We start from the raw sequence: 25,215 nt of genomic DNA on the forward strand, positions 1-25,215 counted from the left end.
AGACAAGCAATTATACGCTTGATTGACTGCACAGATCAGTGTTCCTTACAGGAACACAAATTTCTTATTCACAGTTAATTTTAGAATGTAGTATAAAAAATTAAATATATGATAAACCCTACTTGTCGCTTATTTTATTTAGTAATATCATCAATATTGTCACTCCAATATTACTCTCATTCCAACTTAATACTCTAATTAGGTAATTTTATCCCACGCTGGGTGAACTGATGCTGACAACAGCAAGTTGCAGAGGCATATTTGTATAGTCTCTATTGTCAAGACACTTGAACTTATGCAAAGCAAACCATGATGGATTTTTGTGGCTGAGCAGATATAAGGGAATTAAATTCATTTAAATTTGAGTGACAATTTGTTTATAAACCAAATGATATTAAATATTTAAGTAGCCAAAAGAGTAAGCATTTAAGTTTGCTCTGAATAGAAATATTTAGTAGGCAATGTACAAGACCTTTTGGAAAAACTCAATGTATGTGGTAGCCTGAGCACAGGCTACTGTGCATGTTGAGTGTAAAAATAGAAACTTGCGCATGTGTATTTTTCATGCACACATGGGCTAGCAAAAATTAGAGGGAATATTGCTTATGATGATGATTTCAGGTAGGTGACATTGACTGAATTTTTGAATTTATTTTTATAATTTAATATCCTTCTAGTTCATTCTTAATGTGTTCTATTGTTGTTTGCATTTTCATTTTTCATGTTGCCATTCTGTCCTTATGTATCGTTCCTGCAAATTCTTTGTTTTTTCTTCAATATATAATTTTCTGCCAATTTCTTTGTTTTATATCTCGTGATTTCTTTTTGTTTCAGGGAAACAGTGTGTGTGTGTGGGGGGTGTTAGTATTTTTTCTCTAAATTACCGTAATGTACTCCATGCTATAACAAACTGTCTCTGGTCCCTAGAGGTATTGTTTTGCAGACAGACTGCAAAACAATAGGCCATCAATTACAGAATGTCTACTGTAATTGATAGCCTGCTCTGCTTATGTAACTTCCATCTACGAAAGGCCATAAACTTATAATTCATTAATACTTTGGGTAGGCTATGGTTTTTATATATAAATATGAAATATATACACCTAAACCTCTTTTTATGCGAATTTGTAGTTGCGTTAATTGGGATATTAAATAAATATTTTTTTTACGCGACCAACCTAAAGTCTAAGTTAGGAAAAAATCCGTAATTCAAGAAAATTCTGAGAATTTTGTAGAATTGCATTCTCGTTTCAATTAAGAAAATTCTAAATTCTTACGAATTTCATTTAATGGGAATTCCCCAAATTACATAACTGACTGCACATAAAAAAGCAGTATTTAGCAGTTTGAATTTAGTGTTTGAGTAGACAACACAGTTACCGCATTTTTTGCATTTGCATTTTTTAAGTGAAATCAAAATAAAAATCGCGTTATAAAATTAATAATTTTGCCAAGAAATAATAAATGGTAAGCTATATGTAATTTTCAAACTTTCATTTCATTAACTGAAGATTTTAATCCAGCTCTCACACGATGTTGCCGATTATTAAAAAAAAAAAAAAAAAAAAAAAAAAAGGAAAGCCGTTTCCTTGGATATCATCATCATCATCAAATTCCTGCCATGTACCCTCAAGGGGTGTACAGGATATGACAGTACTACATGAAAAAATTACATCATTACTAACTTCCTATCTACAATTTTCCTCCAAATCAGTCTGTTACTTGTCAAGACTCCAACATTATCAGATCTTATATTTCTATCGTCTAAGGCACTTTGTACCGTATCAATCCACCTATATCTTGGTCTTCCTCTGGGTCGTTTTCCTGCCAACCTGGCAGAGAACACTTGTTTTGCTAATCTTTCCTCTCCCATTCTATTTAAGTGACCATACCATCTGAGATTAGCTCTGCTAACGCATTCCTGGATGCTGACAATGTCAAGTTCTTTCCTAATATCCTCATTTTTAATATGATATTGCCATTGATGCCATCTGTTCACGCCTCTAATCTTTCTCAGGACTCTCATATCTGCGGTCTCTAGTCTTTGGTCAAGTGTTTTACTTCTGACCCAGCTCTCAGATCCATAAGTTAAAATTGGTTTGAACACAGTCTTGTATACAGCTAATTTAGTGTTCAGACTAATTTCTTTCTTATTCCATATGAATTTATTCAATTGACTTCCCACGATACCAGCTTTGCTGATTCTGTTGTCTATTTCTATATTTAGTTTACCATCTTCAGTAAAAATTGTGCCTAAGTAGCTGAAATGTTTTACTTGTTCCACAGGTTTTCCATTCACAACACAGTTGACATTTTCAATGATTCTGCCTATTTTCATTGTCTTTGTCTTTTTATTGCTGACCTTCATACCATATCTATTACAACAGCTATTCAATTTAGTCAGAGAATCTTGCAGACTTGTAGCGGATTTATTTAGAAGTATAACATCATCCGCATAAAGCAAAGAGCTGACATTAACATCTCCAATTTTGATATTAGGTTTAATACCACATTCCTTCATAACGTGATCCATATAGATAATGAATAACAGAGGGGATAACGTACATCCTTGTCTCACACCAGATTTAACATTAAACCATCTTCCTGTACTTCCTTCAATTCTAACTGCAGACTCACAACTCAAATAAAGACTAAGTATTGCTTGATATAATGCCCCATTGACACCATATAACTGCAGCGTATTGAATAGCTTCTCTCTTGGCACCTTGTCATATGCCTTTTCCAAATCGACAAAACTTAAATACAGATCTTTGTTATATTCCCATGCTTTCTCGACTATTTGTCGTAAAGTGAAGATCTGATCCTGACAGCCTCTATTTGGCCTGAATCCAGCTTGTTCTTCACCAAGCTTTTCTTCCACAATTCTTCTCAACCGTTTCTCAAGTATACTTGCATAGATCTTGCCAGGAACACTCAGTAGGGAAATACCTCTGTAATTCTCACATTCAGTTTTATTTCCCTTTTTATATATGGGTACTATGAGAGCTCTACTCCAATCATCGGGAATTCGTCCCTCTGTCCAGGCTTTCTGAACTATGCAGTGCAGCCACTGTAAGACTCTTATACCACCATACTTCAGCATTTCTGGTCGAATATCATCTACTCCTGCTGCCTTTCCACATTTCAAGCCTTTGATGGCTTTTTCTATTTCAAGTATGGATATGTATTCCTGACTGCATGCCTGGTCAGTGTTTTTTATCACTGTGCTGTCATCACTGCTTGTTTCATTTAGCAGTTTTTCAAAGTAATTACTCCATACTTCAAGGATATCTTTTTCTCCTGTTTTCATTTCACCTTTATCATCTCTAATTCCTTTTACAGCACTCTTTCCTCCATTCCTAAGCTTCTTCAACAACCTCCAGAATATTTTGCCACCTTCTTGATATTTATTTTCTATATTCTTGCCAAAGTCCTCCCATGACTTTTGTTTAGCTAGTTTTACACACTGTTTAGCTTTCTTACATTTGTCTCTGTATTCTGTAAGAGTAAAAGCTGACTTATTTGCCAGGAACTTTTGATATGCTTTCTTCTTTTCCTTCACTGCCTCTTTAACTTCCTGTGTCCACCAGGGAGTTCTGATTTTTTTTATCTTTGCACACAACCTCACCACATGCCTCTCTGGCAGAATCAATCAATGTTTCCTTTAGAGTTTGCCACTGAATCTCCAAGGTTTGATTCCTGTTCTCAAACTCTTTCATTTTCTTTTCAGTAATATTTCTGTATTTTAGTCTACAGTTTACATCTGAGAGCTGCTCAACTTTTATTCGCTTTAAAACTTTCTTACATGTTATTCTTTTCAATATGAAATTCAATTTTATCCTGCTCAAGACTAAATAGTGATCACTTCCAATTTCAAATCCTCTGTACACTCTGGTGTCCTGCACCAGGGAGAAAACATCACTATCAACAATAACATAGTCAATGAGACTTTTCTTATTCCTAGCCTCTTCTCTCCATGTGAATTTGTGCACATTTTTATGTTGGAACATGGTGTTAGTAATCGATGATTCCTTGGATATAAAAATTCAAATTTTAGATCATCTTCAAACTGGGGAAGGTGCGACGGCTGTGGGTAAGCATTTTGGAGTCCGTGAATCAACTGTCAGATCTATAAAGAAAAATTAAGAGGCTATTAGAAAAGCGGTATGTTCTAATAGCCTCTAGGTATGAACAGATTGAAAAACTGCAGCCAGATACCTCATCTCAATCGAGGAAAAAATATGTATTTCATGCAAGCAATGGTTGGCTGGCTAAGTTTATTAAAAGCCATGCTCTTCATAATATAAAAATTAAAGGTGAAACGGCTTCTGCTGATGAAACAGCTGCTAAAGTATTTCCACAAAAACTTGATAAAATAATTTAAATAGAGGTTTCATCCATATTCCAAACTTGTACACTCGTGAACAAGTTTGGAATATGGATGAAACTGGCCTTTTCTGGAAAAAAATGCCAAACAGAACTTATGTATCAAAAATGCAAAAAACTGTTGGTGGGTTCAAAGCAGCAAAGGATCTCATAGCACTCCTATTGTGTTCGAAAGCTTTAGCAGATTGGATGTTAAAACCACTGCTCATAAATCGATCATTAAGACCACGGCCAATGAAAGCCGTAGATTTTCAAAAATTGCCAGTTCATTGGATGGCCAACAAAAAAGCTTGGGTGACATTGATATTTTCACTCAGTGGTTCCACAAACATTTTGTGCCAGAAGTTAGATGCTATTTGAATGACAAGGGTCTCAAATTTAAAGTGCTTTTGATTCTTGATAATGCACCCGGTCATCCTGCCATAGAACACCTAAATGTGCAATTTTTTTTCTGCCGTCCAATACCACATCATTGTCACAATCTCTAGATCAGGGTATAATTGCAACTTTTAAAACATATTATGTCAGACGAACATTTCAGTACGTTTTGAACAAGCTAAATGATGATGAAACACTGTCAGTTATGGATGTGTTGAAAAAATGTTCAATTATGGATTGTATTGATCAGGTTCGATTATCGTTATCTGAATTTAGAGCAGAAACTATGAATGCATGCTGGAAAACTATTTGGCCTGCATGTGTTAAAGAGAATGCTCCTGTTCCCTTCAATCATACTGCAGAATTCCCCAATATAATAAGTTTGGCATGTGAAATTGGCAGAGAAGGATTCGATGATCTTACATTGGCAGATATCGAAGAATTGTTAATTGATAAATCTCTTAGCAAAGACAAAATAGTGGAGATTGTTTCTGAGACTCCTGAAAGCGAAGAAGTTAATGATAATGATCAAGATAATCCTACTTTTACTGCTGATATAATTAAAGGTCTTAAACTGGCCAGTAATTTAGGCAATTATTTTGCCCAACATGATCCAAATGAAGAACATGCTGGGAGTTTTCACGTGAGCTTAAGTTGTTAATGTCTTCATACAGAGAATTATATCGCAACTTATCTAAAGCATTAACACGGTGATTAATAACTGAGTTCATGCCTAAAACTACTGAAACAACCAGTGGTACTTTTGTTCAAGACATGACAAGAAGAATTCCACAAGTTGAGGTGGAAGTCGATGACGAAAATACCATATGTAGTAGTTCTAGTGATATTACAGTCTCACGAAAACGAAAGCTTTCACGTTTATTGTCAGAAACTGATAGTGAATAACATTTTTTTAATAGAATCCTTAGCAAACAACTGAAATGAATATGTTTTTTTAAAGTTACTAAAATTCATTATATGTATGTGTGTTCTCCATGAAATGTAAATAAAAATCTTATGATCCTAACGAATTTAATGTTTGTTTGTTTTTCCATTATTTTGCTTATATTTCAGGTTTGAAACCAATCTTCACTTTTCCTATGGAGTCAGTAGTTCTCTTTACGCGTAATTTTTAGGAATGTATCTATCGCGTAAAAAGAGGTTTAGGTGTATATAAATATTTATATATATTTTATATATGGTTTTTAAATATTTTTAAATATTTTAATTGAAAATCAGGCAGGAACATTCTGTCAGTACTATAATAAACATTTATTTTATGAGAAACATTACACTAAAAACAGTTGCGTATATCTGTTGGAGCAAGTGGGTGAATGTCGGTAATTCGTAATGCTGTGGGGAAAAAAAGTAACTTTTTATCAAATATTTGCTAATAATACTTAATGAATTTATTGTTTTAGAAGTGTTCAAGATAGACTAAGTTATTTATAAGTAAGTAAGATATTAAGTTAAATTAGATATAGATATGTTGTTTGTATGACACCTATTAAAAGCAGAACTACAGCAGCCAAGACGTCTTTGTTGGGCAAACAAAATCTGTGAGATGTACTCATTGCAAAAGTCAAAAGATTTGTGGAAGGAGATCAAAACTGGTGAGAGAGTGTAATCAATGTTTTGAAAGTGAATATGGAGAGAACAAACTGCATGATAGTACAGTAGAGAGAATTGATACAAAATCCGAAAATGAAAATATCAGTGATTAATATGGAATATGCAGTGGCAGAAGTTCAGAACATAAAAGACCTGAATAAAGAAATTGCATTTGTCCTTCATAGGACAAAGCATGAGACTGAAATAGCTTTCTGAAGCCATTTCTAAATTCTTATCTAATTTACTTGCTACTTCAACTAGAAAAACTGCTACTTGTATAAAAAATATAATGTTGGAGGTTTAATGGATTTTTTACAACACTTAGAAAGGATTAAAAAGAATTTAATACTTCCTATATTTCGTCCTAGTCACTAGGACATCTACGGGGATTACAAAAATAACTAATGTAACATAACACAAATATCATACAATACTAAGCCCACCCACGTGGGTGACACTAAAGTCCTATCTAGGTGGAGCGCCCTCTAAGGGCGGTTGTAGGTGGCCTGGAATATAAAGTAGGATCTCTGGTGATGAGTGTTTCCCAAATTTTCGGAAGCTTAATGAAACCCGTATTTATTAAGATTTGGTTGATTTCTAAGAGCTGCTGCTGCTTCTACGAATAGTCTCTCTTTCTTGAATTTGCTGTGATGGAGCATGGTGGTTTTCTTCCATGATACTCTGTGGGTGGTGTCCAAGACATGGTCAGCCAAGCCTGAATGACCATAGTTGTGTTTACAGATGTAAGACTTGTGTTCCTCTAGGCAGATGGATGCTGATCTGCCTGTCTGTCCAAAGTACGCCAGCTTACAGGAACAGGGTACTTTGTAAACTCCAGGCAGAGAGAGAGAGAGGAGGGAGCTGATCTTTTGTAGAACGGATAAAGGTAGCAAGTTTGCGGTGGGGTTTATATGCTGTGTGTAGGTTGTACTTTTTTAGAATCTTGGCTATTTTTTCGAATGTGCCACGGATGTAGGGTATGGTGATGGCATTTTTAAATTCTTGTTGACGAGAAGGACCGGGAATGGGAGAGGAACTAATTATTTTTTTGATACTGTGATCGCTGTAGCCATTGGAGAGGAAAGTGTTGTGTATGTAGTTAAGCTCAGTAGTGAGGGTGATTCCACTGGAACAAAGATTGTGGGCTCTCTTGGTAAGAGTTTTAATAATGCCATATTGTTGAGAGGGGTGGCGGTGTGAGAGTTTGTGAATGTATCTGCCTGTGTGTGGGTTTTCTGTATACAGTGAAGGCAAGTGTATCATTAGGCAGGCGTGTGACTAAGGTGTCTTGGAAGGGTAAACAATTGTTCTTTTCCTTTTCCATAGTAAACTGGATTCTTGGATGTAGGCTATTGAGATGACTGAGGAAGGAGTCTAATGTGTCTGGGCCATGAGGCCAAATAGAGGACACATCATCAACATATCTTAGCCAGATAGAAGGTTTGAGTGGGGCTGAGTCTATGGCTCGTTTTTCAAAATCTTCCATATAGAAATTGGCAGGGGGGGGGAGAGAGGGGGGCCCATGGCAGTTCCCTCTATCTGCTTGTAGATTTTGTTCTTCCAAGAAAAATACCCAGAGTTAATGGCAAAGGAAAAGGGATCTAAGATGTCAGAAGGGAAAACTTTTTGTAAGAGAGATAAGGTGTCAGTTAAGGGAATATTAGTAAATAAAGAGGAGATATCAAAGCTTACCAATATATCTGCTTTATTCAAGGTTAAATTTTCTATGAGGGCTTTAAAGTGGGTCGAGTTTTTTATATAGGAAGTGGACCTTCCAGTGAGGAGGGTCAGAGAGTTGGCCAGCTGTAGCAAGGTGCATTGGTGGCATCTACTATAGGTCTGAGTGGGGAATTGGGTTTGTGGATTTTTGGTAAGCCGTAAATTCGGGGGGGGGGGGGGCGGAAAGGTTTAAGTTTTTTCGTGATGTCGGGAGGCCAGGAAGATACTTTTTTAAGTAAGATTTTTAATTTTTTAACTTGTGTTTTTGTGGGGTCATGCATCTAGCGGGATGTAGGTAGCGCGATCGCGGAGGATAATATTCATTTTGCAATTGTATTCACCGGTATTAAGAACGACTGTGGCATTACCCTTATCCGCTCTGGTGACGATGAGACTTTTTTCTTTCCGTAATTTCAGGAGAGCTGTGCGTTGGGCATACGATAAATTACTTTTTCGAGGCGAAGAATGAGCAAGGATGTTGGCTATGTCAAGTCTGATGTTGTTGGCTATCACCGACGGTAAGCGACCGATCCCACGTTCGATGTTAACCATTACATCAAGCACCAGCACTTCCTTCGGAGCGACGGCAAAATTACGGCCGAGGCTAAGTGCGCTGATGGCATCGTCATTGAGCCTTTTGGAAGAGAGGTTTACTACTGTCTGGAGGGTTGAATTTGTGGTTGTGGTTTGTCTTTAATCAGGTTGTTATATTTCTTGACGTGTTTATTTTTTATTTTTTGAAATTCTTTCTGTGCAGAGGTTTCCGAAATGCCGGAGAGAATCGACCAAAATTCAGGGTTAAGAACGTTGGAGAGCTTTGAATGTAAGGAGCCAATGGCGGCGGTCGTCACTGAAAGAGTGGCACGAGTAGAAGCAATTTGCTCGCGTAGTAATGCCAGGCTGGCACGGTTATATATCCGGAGTGCTTTTTTGGAATGGAAATTGGTCTTTAGTTTAACGCAGTTCGGTATCACTCTTGTATCCCGACATCTTTTTAAAAAGGCCAGCCTATTTAGTTGCCTAGATAGTCATAGTTTTGACTTACCGTATTGCTTGGATTTGCATGCTAAATCTTCTCCATGAAGATTTAGCACGCAATCCTTTCTGAGTGTTGTAAAAAATCCATTAAACCTCCAACATTATGTCTTCACAGCACTTAAGCCTCTATACACGAATGTATAAAAAATACTTTGGATTTTAAGAATAAAATTTCTGATCTTCATTTAGATGCTTCAGATATTATGATTAGTTTAGATGTTGTATTCTTGTTTACTGATGTTCCTTTATCTGATACCACTGAATTACTTCAACAAGAATTTCCTTCAAATATTATTAGACTATTTGATTTTGTAATACATTCTGGTTATCTCTCCTTATGGCTCTTCCTCTGAGTTTCTTTCTAAGTTAAATGCACATAAACAGTAGTTTCTTTCTAAATTAAATGCACTTAATTCCAGGATCCAATTCACCTTAGAAGAAGCAGTAATAAAGCAATTAGCCTTTTTAGATCTTTTAATTCTTCATCAACCAGATGGTAGCCTACATTTTTCAGTTTTTTGGGAGAAGGCTCATACAGGCTGTTAGAACCATGATGAATCTATTAAAACATCAGTACATTGTGCCCATTCTTCATGTTCTTCAAGGTGTTACAGAAAGAATTACAATATAATATTAATTCCATATTTTTATCTAATGGTTTTAAGGATTTTATAACTGTTAAAAGCTCATAAAAAGAGATTTTAACAGATATGATATCTCCCCCTCTTCAAATACATAAGAAATAACTTGCATTCCTATCCTTTATGTGCATGCATGGCATTAGTGAATGCATAGCGAAAGTTTTAAAACCACTGAATATTTTTGTTGCCTTTCTCCCCATCAGAAAAATCTCCACAATCTCCACCTTTTTCGCTTCTCCTAAGGACAAGCTTCCACCTCTCAATTATCCAGGCATCTACCAGATTCCTTGCTCTTGTGGGTTATCTTATTTTGGACAAACAGGAATATCTGTTTTTATTGGCTAGAAAACACAAGTCTTATTTTAAATACCATGAGTCTGGACTTGTGGAGCATGCTATGACACTAAACATAGTTCACTGGAACAAGACAAGAGTTCTTCATAAGTCATTTCCTTATATAAAGGCATTATTATAAAGAAACGTGTAACTTTATTTCACTGTTCTAACTTAACAGATCAAATGGTCTTTCCCTTTTGTGGGAGATAGTACTTTTTAAATCAGCTAATCTTTCATAACTTTACTAAAATAAAGAGCCAAAAGGCTTCAGTTCAGCAATGCAAAAATTACAAAATTAAGTGGATATTAAATCCAGCATTATTTCATAGCCGAATACAGAAACTATAAAAGTTTTGTGTGGAATTTGACCAGAGAGCTTACAAGAATACACTCGCCGGCATTTATAAGTTGCCCTAGCCACATCTAATAGAGAGCACGAATGCTAGCATCTGTGTATTCGCCTTCTATTGGTCCATTTGATAAGGTTGCACGGAATTGATAGCTGTTTCGAACTTATTGGTTCATCCTCGGAGGCCAGGCAGAAACCTTAAGAGAGCAAAAACTCTCTTGTAATACTAAGGAACTTAAAATGTCGGAGAGGTGTATTTTTCGTAAGTGAACTCTTGGTTAGTGCGTAAAGTATTTACTAAATTCTATCTAGAAACCCAATCCATATTGACAGCTCTCTATAATGTATAAAAAATTCAAACCAAACTCCCTCATGATTATAGCATGGAATGCTAATGGCTTGACAAATAAAATTCTTGAGCTGCAAGAATTTGTGAACAGATACAATCCAGACATAATCTTGATCAGCGAATCCCACCTCAGACCATCAAACAATCCAAGACTCAGAGGTTATATTCTATATAGGACAGACAGACTTAACTCGAGTGGTGGCGGCACAGCCATTTTTATTAAAAATTATTTAAGCCACAAAGTTTTAACCAACCTTTAAACTTTAAACCTTGAAGTGACAGGCGTGGAGGTGCATGCAAACAACGCAGGTAAACTTAAAATCTATGCAGTGTACAATTCTCCCAGCATTCCACTATTGACACCAGATTTAGACTCCATCCTCAGCTCCACGGATTCCATAATTATAGCAGGAGACCTCAACGCCAAACATACAGCTTGGTTCAGTTCGTCAATCAACTCCAAAGGCCGTACTTTATTTAACTACACGTCACTCAACTCATCAATAGTAGCTGGACCTACTGAGTCCACCCACTGTAGCCCATCAGGAAGTTCCAATGTACTAGACATAGTTATCCTTAGGAACATCAGATATTAATATCAGCTGGAGACATTAGTAGAGCTTAATTCAGATCATAATCCCATCCAGCTCAAGCTAGATACACAAGTCAGCTCTCTCCTCAACATTCTTTTATAGCATGAGAAAAGCTCTCTAAGGTCATCACATCGGTCCACCTCTTGTCATTCACAAAAAAGAAGACAGACTTATCTGTAAGCAACCTAATTAGACAAATCAACTAGACAGATCTAACTAGACAAATCAGTACAGCAATATCATCAGTCACACACACACCGTCTTCTATGTGTCTAGTCGGATTCCGGAAGAGATAATGGATCTGATTAGGGCTAAAAACAAAGCCAGAAAGCGATACCATAACACTAGAGCCCCGCAGGATAAAACAACCTTAAAACAACTTGAACCGACAGGTTCGAGAAGCTCTCCAGAATCACAGAAATTCCAAATGGTAATCTAAACTTACGGAAATCAACCCAGAAGATAACTCCATATGAAAATTTCTAAAATCTCTTCATACCAAAAGACAACCCCTTCCCCTATGAAGACCAATCTTGGATTTACACACTAAGATGAAGAAAAAGTAGAAGCCCTAACTGACAATCTGGAAAATCAATGCAGTCCATCTTACAAAAACTTAAATATTAATCTCATTTATAAAGTTCATCGTCAAGTCAGAAAAGCCTTAAGACAGCCTAAGGATGATTCAGAAATCATCATCCCACTACTCCAACAGAAATAATCAATATTATATCTCAATTGAAGAATAAAAAGGTTCCTGGTCCCAATGGCATTGCCAATAGAATAATAAAATTACTCCCAAGGAAGGCTATAATTATCTAGTCAATATAACCAATGCCATATTAAGATTCCAGTACTTTCCCACAGATTGGAAAACTGCTGACATCATCCCTCTGAAAAAGCCTGGTAATAACCCACAACTCCCCCAAAGCTACAGGCCCATTAGTCTTCTTTCTTGCCTCGGCAAGGTAACAGAAAAGGTCATCCTAACAAGACTACAATTAGCAGTGGACAAACATAAAATAATTCCAAATGAGCAATTTGGTTTCTGCAAAGCTCACAACACAGTGCAACAAATTCACCGATTAATAGAACACATTACCCATGGTTTTAACTGGCACCTTCACACTGTTGCTGTGTTCTTGGATGTTGCCAAGGCCTTTGATAAGGTCTGGCATCAAGGCCTTATCTTCAAACTTATTGAAAACAACATCCCAATTAAACTAGTGAAAGTTATATACTCATACCTTAGAGAAAGATACATGCAAGTAAAGCTTAATGGAATTGTTTCGTCAAGGTGCAAAATTCTAGCTGGAGTACCTCAAGGTTCTCTTCTGGCCCCAATACTTTTCGCAACTTACGTATCAGACATCCCTCATAATTCAAGAACAATCATTACGACTCTTTATGTTGAAAACACTGCTATTCTAGCAAGGGCTCTCAGCCCTTGCCTTGCAATCACTAGACTCCAAGGAAGTATCAACGTGCTAGAAAACTGATTCACCAACTGGAAGATTCAAGAAAACCCCCTCAAAAGTTCAGCTATGCTGTTCTCTAGAAAAAAAAAAAAATCTGCATTAAGACATCTTGCTCTCTAGTCAAAAGATCTCATGGCAATCAGAGACCAAATATCTTGGGGTATTACTGGATAAGAAACTCCTTTTTAACAAGCACATCAATCTTATTGGCTCCAAGAGTTCCAAAGTAATAGCTCAGCCCTACCCAATGATCAACAACAAAAGAGCAAATTGAACTTACAAAATAAATTGCTACTTTACCAGATGGTCATACGTCCAGTTATTACCTATGCCTCACCAGCATGGAGTCACTCTTCACGACCAAACATTTCAAAACTACAAAGAATCCAAAATAAGTGCCTAAGGGTGATCCTAGATGTCCCATGGTTTATCAGAAATTCACAGATTCATCGAGAAACTGGCATTCCATACATCTCCTCCCTTCTTCGTGATCTTGCAGAAAAATTCTTTGTCAAGTCAAGTTCACATTCTTTGTTTTTAGCCCTAGATTACTACAAATACAAAAAACCGAAGGCTAATCTGCTCCCAACTAATCATAACTAACACAACTGCCCCCAGAGGGCGAGCTTAATTGCTCACAAAACTCCTTTTCCCAAACAACTCTCATTACAGACAAAGGGGAATATGAAAAGCACGTGCTTCACTCATCCTGACAGTAGCGTTAATGGTTCCTTAGTATTACAAGAGAGTTTTTGCTCTCTTAAGGTTTCTGCCTGGTCTTTGAGGATGAACCAACAAGTTCGAAACAACTGTCAGGCCAGTGAAACGTTATCGATATGGACCAATAGAAGGCAAATATACGGATGCTGGCGTTCATGCTCTCTATTTGTCCGGTGAGTGTATTCTCTGTTCCACATGAAACTTTTATAGTTCCTGCATTCGGCTATGAAATAATGCTGGATTTAATATCCACTTAAGTTTTGTCATTTCATAACTTTTTTTGTATAAATATATACTTTTTTTTTAAATAAGCTAAGAAATTGCTGACCTTTTATAGTTATCTTACATTAGCTACTTAGGTGGTGCTTTATGGAATTTTCTGTTAATTTTTAATTGCCATTCTGTGATATTTATGTGAAAATTCTACAGTAATAGTTTTTTTTACCTGAGTTTTCCTCCAGTGTTATAATTTTTTCGAAGACTTGTACTAATAGTATAAGATTTGTATACAATGAAGGGTAGAATTGAACATTACCAACTAATATCAGGTTTAATGCCAGTTTTCCTCCTAATGTGATCCATATAGATGGTGAATAAGAATGGAGATAGCGTGTGCTCTTGTATTACGTGTGTTCCTATACCTAGCTATTTAAATTCTGATTGCTGACGCTATACATCTTGAAATACAGACTATGCATTGCACTGTGTAATGTCCCATTTGTATTGTAGTGTTTTGAACAGCTTTTCCCTTTTCTAGATCTACAAAATTAAATACAGTTGTTATATTCCATCTATTTCTTAATTATTTGTCTTCCATTGAAAATCTAATTGCAACACCTCTGATTTGGCTTGAATTCAGCATTTTTTATTTTTTTATTTTTTTCTCCCCAAGTTTCTGTTACACAATTTCTCTTAGTTTCCTCTCAAGTATGCTTGCATAAATCTTACCTGAAACACTCAGCAGGAAAATTCTCTGCGATTTTGACATTACATTATAGATGGGCATGAGACCTCTACTCCAGTTATTCTGGAATGTGATCTGACTAGGCTTTCTGAATTATGCATTGTAGCAATTGTAGACCTTTTATATCTTCATATTTGAGTATTTCAGGCTGAATAACATTTGTTCCAGCTGCTTTTCACATTTCAGGTTTTTGATGTCTTTTAATATTATAGTATTGATATGATTCCTGATTGCATTTCTCTTCAATATTTTCTGGCACTGCTTTCATTCATTTATTCATTTCAAAGTAATTAATCCAGAAAAATTTCTTTGCAACCTTCCCGATAATTATCTTCTTTTCTTCATACCAAGTCTCCTGGTGACTTGTTTAGAACAGCTTTGCTGCCATACATTTTCTCAAGGCACATTCCCACTTACTTGCCAAAGAAGTTTCAGTATGATTTCCAGAACCACCTTACTGAGAAGTTTGGTTCTATATTTTCAAAACCACTTCTCCATGTTTCCTTCAGGATACAAAAGTATCCTGAGGGATACAAAATATCACTATCTACAATGGTTAAATTTTAAACAAATAAGCTCCAGGGTCCTTAAAGTAAGGATTATAAATGTGAGGCTAGATTGTCACAACATTTTTTTAAAAATTTTATTTATTTATTTATTATGGTGGAGTTAAAGCCATCAGGCCTTTATTTTGGATGATCTACAAAAGGACAATTATGCTTTGCAATGTGAAACAGACGAAACATGATTTTGTGAGCTAAAGAGTTCTGTTCTACAATGTGTCGCAATGAATTCTCACTTTTACTTCCAATAATTGTTTCTACACTTTTGTGAGATTTAGTATCTCTATGTTTGTAAATTTTCTTTCTGAGTTACTTTTGTTGGCATTGTTTAATACGTATTAATTCATTTATCTACTTTGATGCTAAGTGGAATACCCTGATGTGAAGAACTTGTGCCTAATGTCTGTACCTCTGCACAAGGTGTACACCCCAAACCTTCACCCTTACAAAATAACCAATTGTATTTACCTTTGAATGCTATCCACTGGATGAGTGTCCAGCAAATAGGCAAATCTTTCCTTTCGTTCAACATATTAATATTATCGCATTGCAACTCATGAGAATCCTGTAGTTTCTGTGGATTCGTTACAGACTTCTTTCTCTTCAGAAATTACACATAAACAGTCATTACAAACTCATTTTGTATTATCACTGTCATCTGAGCTATTTTTCTGTTTAAAGAAGGCACCGATGTACTTATCCATAGTTGAAATAGTAGGCCTACATAAATGCAAAACTATTACATGATTTTCTGTGCTTCCCACAATCATGAGCTCTGATAAACAACTGCTAATCTGCTGTTCTATTGTTGGTTACTGACTGTTGCTGACAGTGTTGCCAACTAGAAAGGACAAAATATCACTACAAGGCTGTCAAAATTCCGCTACACTATGCTGCAATAATGTTTGCTTGTCAATTGCTGCAAGATAACACATTACAGGAAGCTCCAAACCTCCCCGTCCCTTTCATCATGTGTTCATAATCAGGCGACTGTTGATACTGACTTTATATACACATTCAAAACTGTAAACAATTGTTGAATGATAACACAATAACGTAGGCATAATTACCGTAAAGGGAGAAAAGTCACAAAACAGAAAAATGTTCTGGGTCTGGTATAGCATGTTTAAGTCTTTATTTCTTATGTATTCCTCCATGTGAATTTTTCATGCCCATCTTTATGGTGAAACATGGTGTCAGTAATAATTAGCCAATATCCCGAAGAATCCAGTGGGTACTTGCCAACCATTCTTAAGCTTTGCTCTTTCCCTCCCAAATCTTTCTATATACCTGGTATTTCTTTTCTACTATTTTGCTATTTAGATCTTCAACAGTAACTAGCTTTGATGCAAAGCATTGCTTTTCCTTTTTTTTGTCAGCTACCCCTCTCTAATGATTCAACAAAGTTTTTCTTTACTTTTATCTCACTGGAATCTTCTAATTTTCTATGGGAGTATAGACACAATTAAGTCTAATCATCCAGTTTTCCATTTTGAAATTTGCTCATTACAGTACACTTGAAATTGTGTTATTTTTCTAATTTTTCTTCCAGTTCCACTTCTTTACTGCTGATTCTCATTGCAGTGTCTTCAAAGCCTGTCTTCAAAATAAGTAATCTATAGGTTTAGTTTTCTGAACAGAATGGGAGATAAAAGTTTTTCAAAACACATCCTTGATTCCTTGATGCAAAGCATTGCTGATAAATAACTAGTAATATAATGAAATTGGAAATCTTAATTGTATTGGAATGTCATAAAATGTACATCTGCTGTTAGAGGCTATACTCCAGGAAATGGTAGTTTCTTTACTATTTTATGTTTTATATACATTTTCAAAGAATAAAATAAATTTCATAAAACGTTTTATTATGAGGCTTTCTTTATTGTATAGCAGCTATGGAGTCCAGTGATTCACTGTAGAATATCTAATTGAATCCTTTAATGCTCAACAATACATGCACATTCCATTTGTGCGACAACTTATGTCAAAACGCCTTGCTTCTCTTCCTAACTTCTATAATTACTGATTACTCTACTCCTGGGTACCATTAAAGCTACATTTTACTTTACTGTAATATGTGTTGACTCCTCCCCACCTCAATCATCACAAAAGAATGAAATTTTAAATTATATTTACCATTTAATATTTAATACTAATTAGTATTATAATACTCAATAAAGTTTAAACAATAAGCTAAACAAATCCATATTTGTATGATTGCAGAGAATATGTAATATGCAATTCTGCAAAAGAAATGGTTAGGAAGTCGTGTTCCCATGATACCATATCCTGAATAGGAATTATGTGACTGGAATGTGAATTATGCGAATAATATTATGTGACTGGAAATAAGTAATCTAATATCAGAACTAAGAGCCTCCATAACTCAATCAGTATAGACAAAGCCCTTTGGTTGGAAAAACCTGGGTTCAATTCCCATCCATGACGTGAGGAACCTTCATCTGGTCTCTTTCGACTAAAGGTAAGTTAGTTGGTCTCATATAAAGGTAGGGGATTTTTTTCACCTGGAAACTCTGGTTTTTCATCCCCAAGAATAGGCAAACCAGCCCCATGAACACACACACACAGATTTACAACCACAAATATTTATGACAACATGTGGAAGAGATAGGGTCGTCACCACATGTTATACCCATAGTCAAACCATGAGTCACATCGTGGTAGCCAATCTACCTGATAGGAGATGACACATGAAGGGAAGGAAATATCAGAACTAACATATTCAAGCAACCATTTTGTTTTATTTTTTTGTCATTTCCAACCACAAAAAAAGCTTCAAATCTATATAATACATTAGTACCAGGAGCAAGCTAAGGTGTTTTTTTTTTTTTTTTTTTCTCTCTCACTGAAAAACAGTCAGTAGCAATTTAAGAAATGCATTACACAGACATGACTGTTAAAATGAACAACTTGTAAATTCTTATTCTTTAGTGAATATGAAATCTTGTTTCATTTATTTAGTATTATCTTTGTAACATTTAGGTTTTCTATAATCTTGATAATTCCTTAAGTTTTAGTGGTGAAATATGCTGGTTATCATTTAATAAAACTTCATTTGTTACACAAAGGTAAATCACATCAGTTTCTTGCACAAACAGAAAATAAATAAATGCCTCCTAATAAGATATGCAAAGATTTTCAGTGTTTCTTTTATATTACAGAAACTTATAGATGCTTCTTTCATCATCATCAAATTCCTGCCATGTACCCTCAAGGGGTGTACAGGATATGACAGTACTACATGAAAAAATTACATCATTACTAACTTCCTATCTACAATTTTCCTCCAAATCAGTCTGTTACTTGTCAAGATTCCAACATTATCAGATCTTATATTCCTATCGTCTAAGGCATTTTGTACCGTATCAATCCACCTATATCTTGGTTTTCCTCTGGGTCGTTTTCCTGCCAACCTGGCAGAGAACACTTGTTTTGCTAATCTTTCCTCTCCCATTCTATTTAAGTGACCATAGCATCTGAGATTAGCTCTGCTAATGCATTCCTGGATGCTGACAATGTCAAGTTCTTTCCTAATATCCTTATTTTTAATATGATATTGCCATTGATGTCATCTGTTCACGCCTCTAATCTTTCTCAGGACTCTCATATCTGCAGTCTCTAGTCTTTGGTCAAGTGTTTTACTTCTGATCCAGCTCTCAGATCCATAAGTTAAAATTGGTTTGAACACTGTCTTGTATACAGCTAATTTAGTGTTCAGACTAATTTCTTTCTTATTCCATATGAATTTATTCAATTGACTTCCTACCATACCAGCTTTGCTGATTCTGTTGTCTATTTCTATATTTAGTTTACCATCTTCAGTAAAAATTGTGCCTAAGTAGCTGAAATGTTTTACTTGTTCCACAGGTTCTCCATTCACAACACAGTTGACATTTTCAATGATTCTGCCTATTTTCATTGTCTTTGTCTTTTTATTGCTGACCTTCATACCATATCTATTACAACAGCTATTCAATTTAGTCAGAGAATCTTGCAGACTTGTAGCGGATTTATTTAGAAGTATAACATCATCCGCATAAAGCAAAGAGCTGACATTAACATCTCCAATTTTGATATCAGGTTTAATACCACATTCCTTCATAATGTGATCCATATAGATAATGAATAACAGAGGGGATAATGTACATCCTTGTCTCACACCAGATTTAACATTAAACCATCTTCCTGTACTTCCTTCAATTCTAACTGCTGACTCACAACTCAAATAAAGACTAAGTATTGCTTGATATAATGACCCATTGACACCATATAACTGCAGTGTATTGAATAGCTTCTCTCTTGGCACCTTGTCATATGCCTTTTCCAAATCGACAAAACTTAAATACAGATCTTTGTTATATTCCCATGCTTTCTCGACTATTTGTCGTAAAGTGAAGATCTGATCCTGACAGCCTCTATTTGGCCTGAATCCAGCTTGTTCTTCACCAAGCTTTTCTTCCACAATTCTTCTCAACCGTTTCTCAAGTATACTTGCATAGATCTTGCCAGGAACACTCAGTAGGGAAATACCTCTGTAATTCTCACATTCAGTTTTATTGCCCTTTTTATATATGGGTACTATGAGGGCTCTACTCCAATCATCGGGAATTCGTCCCTCTGTCCAGGCTTTCTGAACTATGCAGTGCAGCCACTGTAAGACTCTTATACCACCATACTTCAGCATTTCTGGTCGAATATCATCTACTCCTGCTGCCTTTCCACATTTCAAGCCGTTGATGGCTTTTTTCTACTTCAAGTATGGATATGTATTCCTGACTGCATTCCTGGTCAGTGTTTTATACCACTGTGCTGTCATCACTGCTTGTTTCATTTAGCAGTTTTTCAAAGTAATTACTCCATACTTCAAGGATATCTTTTTCTCCTGTTTTCATGTCACCTTTATCATCTCTAACTTCTTTTACAGCACTCTTTCCCCCATTCCCAAGCTTCTTCAACAACCTCCAGAATATTTTGCCACCTTCTTGATATTTATTTTCTATATTCTTGCCAAAGTCCTCCCATGACTTTTGTTTAGCTAGTTTTATACAGTGTTGTTTAGCATTCTTGCATTTGTCTCTGTATTCTCTAAGAGCACAAGCTGACTTATTTGACAGGAACTTTTGATATGCTTTCTTCTTTTCCTTCACTGCCTGTTTAACTTCCTGTGTCCACCAGGGAGTTCGGATTTTTTTATCCTTGCACATAACCTCACCACATGCCTCTCTGGCAGAATCAATCAATGTTTCCTTCAGAGTTTGCCACTGAATCTCCAAGGTTTGATTCCTGTTCTCAAACTCTTTCATTTTCTTTTCAATAATATTTTTGTATTTTAGTCTACAGTTCACATCTGAGAGCTGCTCAACTTTTATTTGCTTTAAAACTTTCTTACATGTTATTCTTTTCAATATGAAATTCAATTTTATCCTGCTCAAGACTAAATAGTGATCACTTCCAATTTCAAATCCTCTGTACACTCTGGTGTCCTGCACCAGGGAGAAAACATCACTATCAACAATAACATAGTCAATGAGAATTTTCTTATTCCTAGTCTCTTCTCTCCATGTGAATTTGTGCACATTTTTATGTTGGAACATGGTGTTAGTAATAACCAGTCCATGTCCTGAGCAGAAATCCAACAGATATTTGCCATTATTATTAGCTTTGCTCTTTTCTCCAAATTTTCCCAAAATATTTTTGTATGTCTCACAATCATTTCCTACTCTGCTATTTAGATCCCCAACAAGGACCAACTTTTCCTTTTTCATTGTGTCAGTTGCTTTTTCTAAAGCCTCAAAAAATTCCTCCACTTCTACCTTAGTAGAACCTTCTGTGGGACCATAGGCACAAATAAGTCTCATTGTCCAGTTCCCCATTCTCATATTTGCCCACATTACTCTACTTGAGACTGACTGCCATTCAAGAAGATTAGCCTCGTATTTTGTGTTGAATACTATGGCTACTCCTTCTTTTCCTTGATTGTCATTGCCTGAATATAACATTTTGTATTTATTGCTCAGAAAGATCTCACCAGTTTTGGTCTTTTTTGTTTCAGTCACCCCTATTATGTCGATCTGGTACTTATCTAATTCCTCAGCTAGCTCCATTTCTTTGCCATTCAGGCTTCTTACGTTGATAGTACCAATCTTTAACTCTGGTGATGTTGAGTTGGGGTTTGTTTTCAGATTTGTTCCAGTAGCTGACTTTTCGCTGTTCGCCCTGGTTCCCTGGCGAAAACAACGGGGGCCTTGTTTAACCGGGCGACGCCCCAGCCGGCATGAAATTTTGTCATGTTGTACCATCATTTTTTATTTTGGTTTAACCAATAAGAATACAATTTGGTCGTTAAATCCCAAATTGCCAGCCCATCCTCGTTCGTTCAGTATCAAAGTAGATACCCAACAGGGTGCACCACGAGAAGGTGAGGATTGGACATTAGGTCAGAAGCCCTGGTCGGTTCTCCGCATTCCTTTAAAGGCTATGTGGAGGTCTCCTCTCAGTTATACAGCTTTGACCCTTAAGCACCCCTTTTGGCAATAGTCAATGCTTTGGCAATAGTCAATGCTTCTTTCATCAGGACACAAAGTAAAACCACTGCAGCCAGTTAAAGGTTAACTGGCTTTTATATAAACTGCTAAATATTCTGACACTATAGACAAACATGTGTAATAATAAACTTTGGAGGCTATTAAATTATAACCATAACATAGGTGAGTATATTTAAAATTATTTAAATTTTAAGCATCAGTATCTGAATTAACAAATCAAAAATGAAACAAAAAAAAAAACATACTTGACAGGGAAATGCAGCAAGCTCTTTACTTCTAATAATATCTGGTGGAAGGCACCGTATTGCATCAAATGAATACTCGGCAGCAAATATACGAAGTGAACATCCTATTTGTGGTGCAGATATTCCAACAATGTCATCTCTCTTTTTAAGCAAAGTTTTCATTGCATGAATAACCTAAAAATGATAATTTTATGATATCAGTAAACTCTGCTCATATAAAGTTATCTTTTTTTAGTACTGTGGGAGGGGGGGGGTACTAATTTTAAACAGAGTATTAGGAAGGTAAAATCTCTATCTACTTTTACTGGGGTTGACTGAAATTATACTGAAGCAATTCAAGCCAAGAGGAGGAAGGAAAGCTGGTATAAGAACTAAAGAGAATCTGCAATTTTTGTATACTAATGCAAGAAACATTCGAAATAAGAGGGGAAGAATTTTTGGCAATAGTCAATGCAATCTCATCAAAAGTTGAAGGCATTAGTGAAACTTGGCTGTCAGCAGAAGATGTGGGTACTGGAATTGAATGTGATGGGTAAAGTATTTTCAGGGAGGATAGAGAAGATAGAATGGGGGAGGAGTACTGTTGATGATAGCTGATGAGTTGCAGTCAAAGAAAGTAGTATATCAAGAGGATAGACATGTGAATGATAGTTCATCTGAGGCGGTCTGGTGTGAAATAGTGACAAATGCAACCAAATATACAGTTGGTTGCTATTACAGGCCAGGGGCACAGCGGGTGATACTGAATTCATGTATCAGCAAATTAGTGAAATGAGTGCAGGGTTAGTGATTATTATGGGGGATTTTAATTATGGTGATATCAATTAGAAGGAGGAAATATCACGTGGCAAAAAGGTTTGGTTTGGTTTATAGTTTATTTGGCACAAAAACTACAAAGGTCATACTGTGCCATACTAAAGGTTATAACATTAGCATTTACAGAAAATTGTAAACAATATGTCTGTGCAAGAATCTAGTTTTACAAAGCAGCATCTCTAGGTAAACAGAACTGCTGGAGAAGGCACAGCAACACACAAGGTCAGAGGTTATTACAGTAGTGCAAAAATAGTTAACAATATAAGTTAATACAGAATATATAAAACACTAAGCCAAGGAATGCAGTATCTACATATATGTAAAATTATAATAGATGCCTTTATATCAGTACAAAAATAGGCAAAAAGGGATTATTATACAATATGCAGGATGAAAATTAAATTTAGCAATGCAGTATAAACAGAATTACTAGAAAGTACACAAATAGGTAAGATGTCCTACAGCTACGTGATTATTTGAAAAATAAAGTAGCAAATAAGATGCATACACAAAATTTATGTTAAGTGATGCAGTATCTACATATGTTCAAAATTACTGCAGAGATTTCAGCAGTACATAAATAGATAACTATAGGTTACATATAACTGAGAGGAGACCTCCACATAGCCTTTAAAGGAATGTGGAGAACCAACCAGGGCTTCTGACCTAATGTCCAATCCTCACCTCGTGGTGCGCCCTGTTGGGTGCCTACCTGGATACTGAACGAACGAGGATGGGCTGGCAATTTGGGATTTAGCCGACCAAATTGTAATTCTTATTGGCTTAAACCAAATTACAAAATGATGGTACAACATGACAAAATTTCATGCCGGCTGGGGCGTCGCCCAGTTAAACAAGGCCCCTTCCCCCATTGTTTTCACCAGGGAACCAGGGTGAACAGTGAAAAGTCAGCTACTGGAACAAATCTGAAAATACACCCCAACTCAACATCACCAGCGTTAAAGATCGGTACTATCAACATAAGAAGCCTGAATAAAGAAATCGAGCTAACTGAGGAATTAGATAAGTACCAGATCGACATAATAGGGTCGCCTGAAACAAAAAAGACAAAAACTGGTGAGATCTTTCTGAGCAATAAATACAAAATGTTATATTCAGGCAATGACAATCAAGGAAAAGAAGGAGTAGCCATTGTATTCAACACTAAATATGAGGCTAATCTTCTTGAATGGCAGGCAGTCTCAAGTAGAGTGATGTGGGCAAATATGAGAATGGGGAACTGGACAATGAGACTTATTTGTGCCTATGGTCCCACAGAAGGTTCTACTAAGATGGAGGAATTTTTTGAGGCTTTAGAGAAAGTATCTGACACAATGAAAAAGGAAAAATTGGTCCTTGTTGGGGATCTAAATAGCAGAGTAGGAAATGATTGTCAGACATACAAAAATATTTTGGGAAAATTTGGAGAAAAGAGCAAAGCTAATAACAATGGCCAATATTTGTTGGATTTCTGCTCAGGACATGGACACCAGTCCATGTCTATTACTAACACCACGTTCCAACATAAAAATGTGCACAAATTCACATGGGGAGAAGAGGCAAGGAATAAGAAAAGTCTCATTGACTATATTATTGTTGATAGTGATGTTTTCTCTCTGGTATAGGACACTTAGAGTGTACAGAGGATTTGAGATTGGTGATCACTGTTTGGTCTTGAGCAGGATAAAATTGAATTTCATATTGAAAAGAATAACATGTAAGAAAGTTTTAAAGCGAATAAAAGTTGAGCAGCTCAGATGTAAACTATAGACTAAAATACACAAAGATTATTCAAGAAAAATTGAAAGAGTTTGAGAACAGGAATCAAACCTTGGAGATTCAGTGGCAAACTCTGAAGAAAACATTGATTGATTCTGCCAGAGAGGCATATGGTAAGGTTGTCTGCAAGGATAAAAAAATCAGAACTCCATGGTGGACACAGGAAGTTAAAGAGGCAGTGAAGGAAAAGAAGAAAGCATATCAAAAGTTACTGGCAAATAAGTGAACTTGTGCTCTTAGAGAATACAGAGACAAATGTAAGAAAGCTAAACAGTGTATAAAACTAGCTAAACAAAAGTCATCGGAGGACTTGGGCAAGAACATAGAAAATAAATATCAAGAAGGTGGTAAGATATTCTGGAGGTTGTTGAAGAAGCTTAGAAATGGAGGAAAGAGTGCTGTAAAAGAAGTTAGAGTTGATAAAGGTGACATGAAAACGGAAGAAAAAGATATCCTTGAAGTATGGAGTAATTACTTCGAGAAATTGATAAATGAAACAAGCAGTGATAGCACAGTGGTAAAAAAACACTCAACAGGCATACAGTCAGGAATACATATCCATACTTGAAGTAGAAAAAGCCACCAAAGGCTTAAAATGTGGAAAGGCAGCAAGAGTAAATGATATTCGACCAGAAATGCTGAAGTATCTTAAACATTTGATGTCACTAAAAATAATAAAAACTC

The 25,215-nt window shown here is 36.0% G+C and overlaps 1 protein-coding gene across 9 annotated transcripts in view; it reads right to left on the minus strand.

The window, feature by feature from the left end:
• LOC150096579 (peptide deformylase, mitochondrial-like) overlaps positions 1-25,215 on the minus strand; it is an 85,445-nt gene that overhangs the window by 32,232 nt on the left and 27,998 nt on the right. For all 9 annotated transcript variants that reach the window (XM_090408288.1, XM_090408287.1, XM_090408285.1 and 6 more), the window contains exon 3: positions 21,937-22,110. In XM_090408288.1, coding sequence (XP_090264414.1) covers positions 21,937-22,110 — 174 coding nt within the window. The remainder of the gene's footprint in view (positions 1-21,936; positions 22,111-25,215) is intronic.

The sequence above is a fragment of the Typopeltis vanoorti genome, chromosome 18 (assembly GCF_054136105.1).
Source record: "Typopeltis vanoorti isolate ZY-2024b chromosome 18, IOZ_Tvanoo_1.0, whole genome shotgun sequence".
NCBI lineage: Eukaryota > Metazoa > Arthropoda > Arachnida > Uropygi > Thelyphonidae > Typopeltis > Typopeltis vanoorti.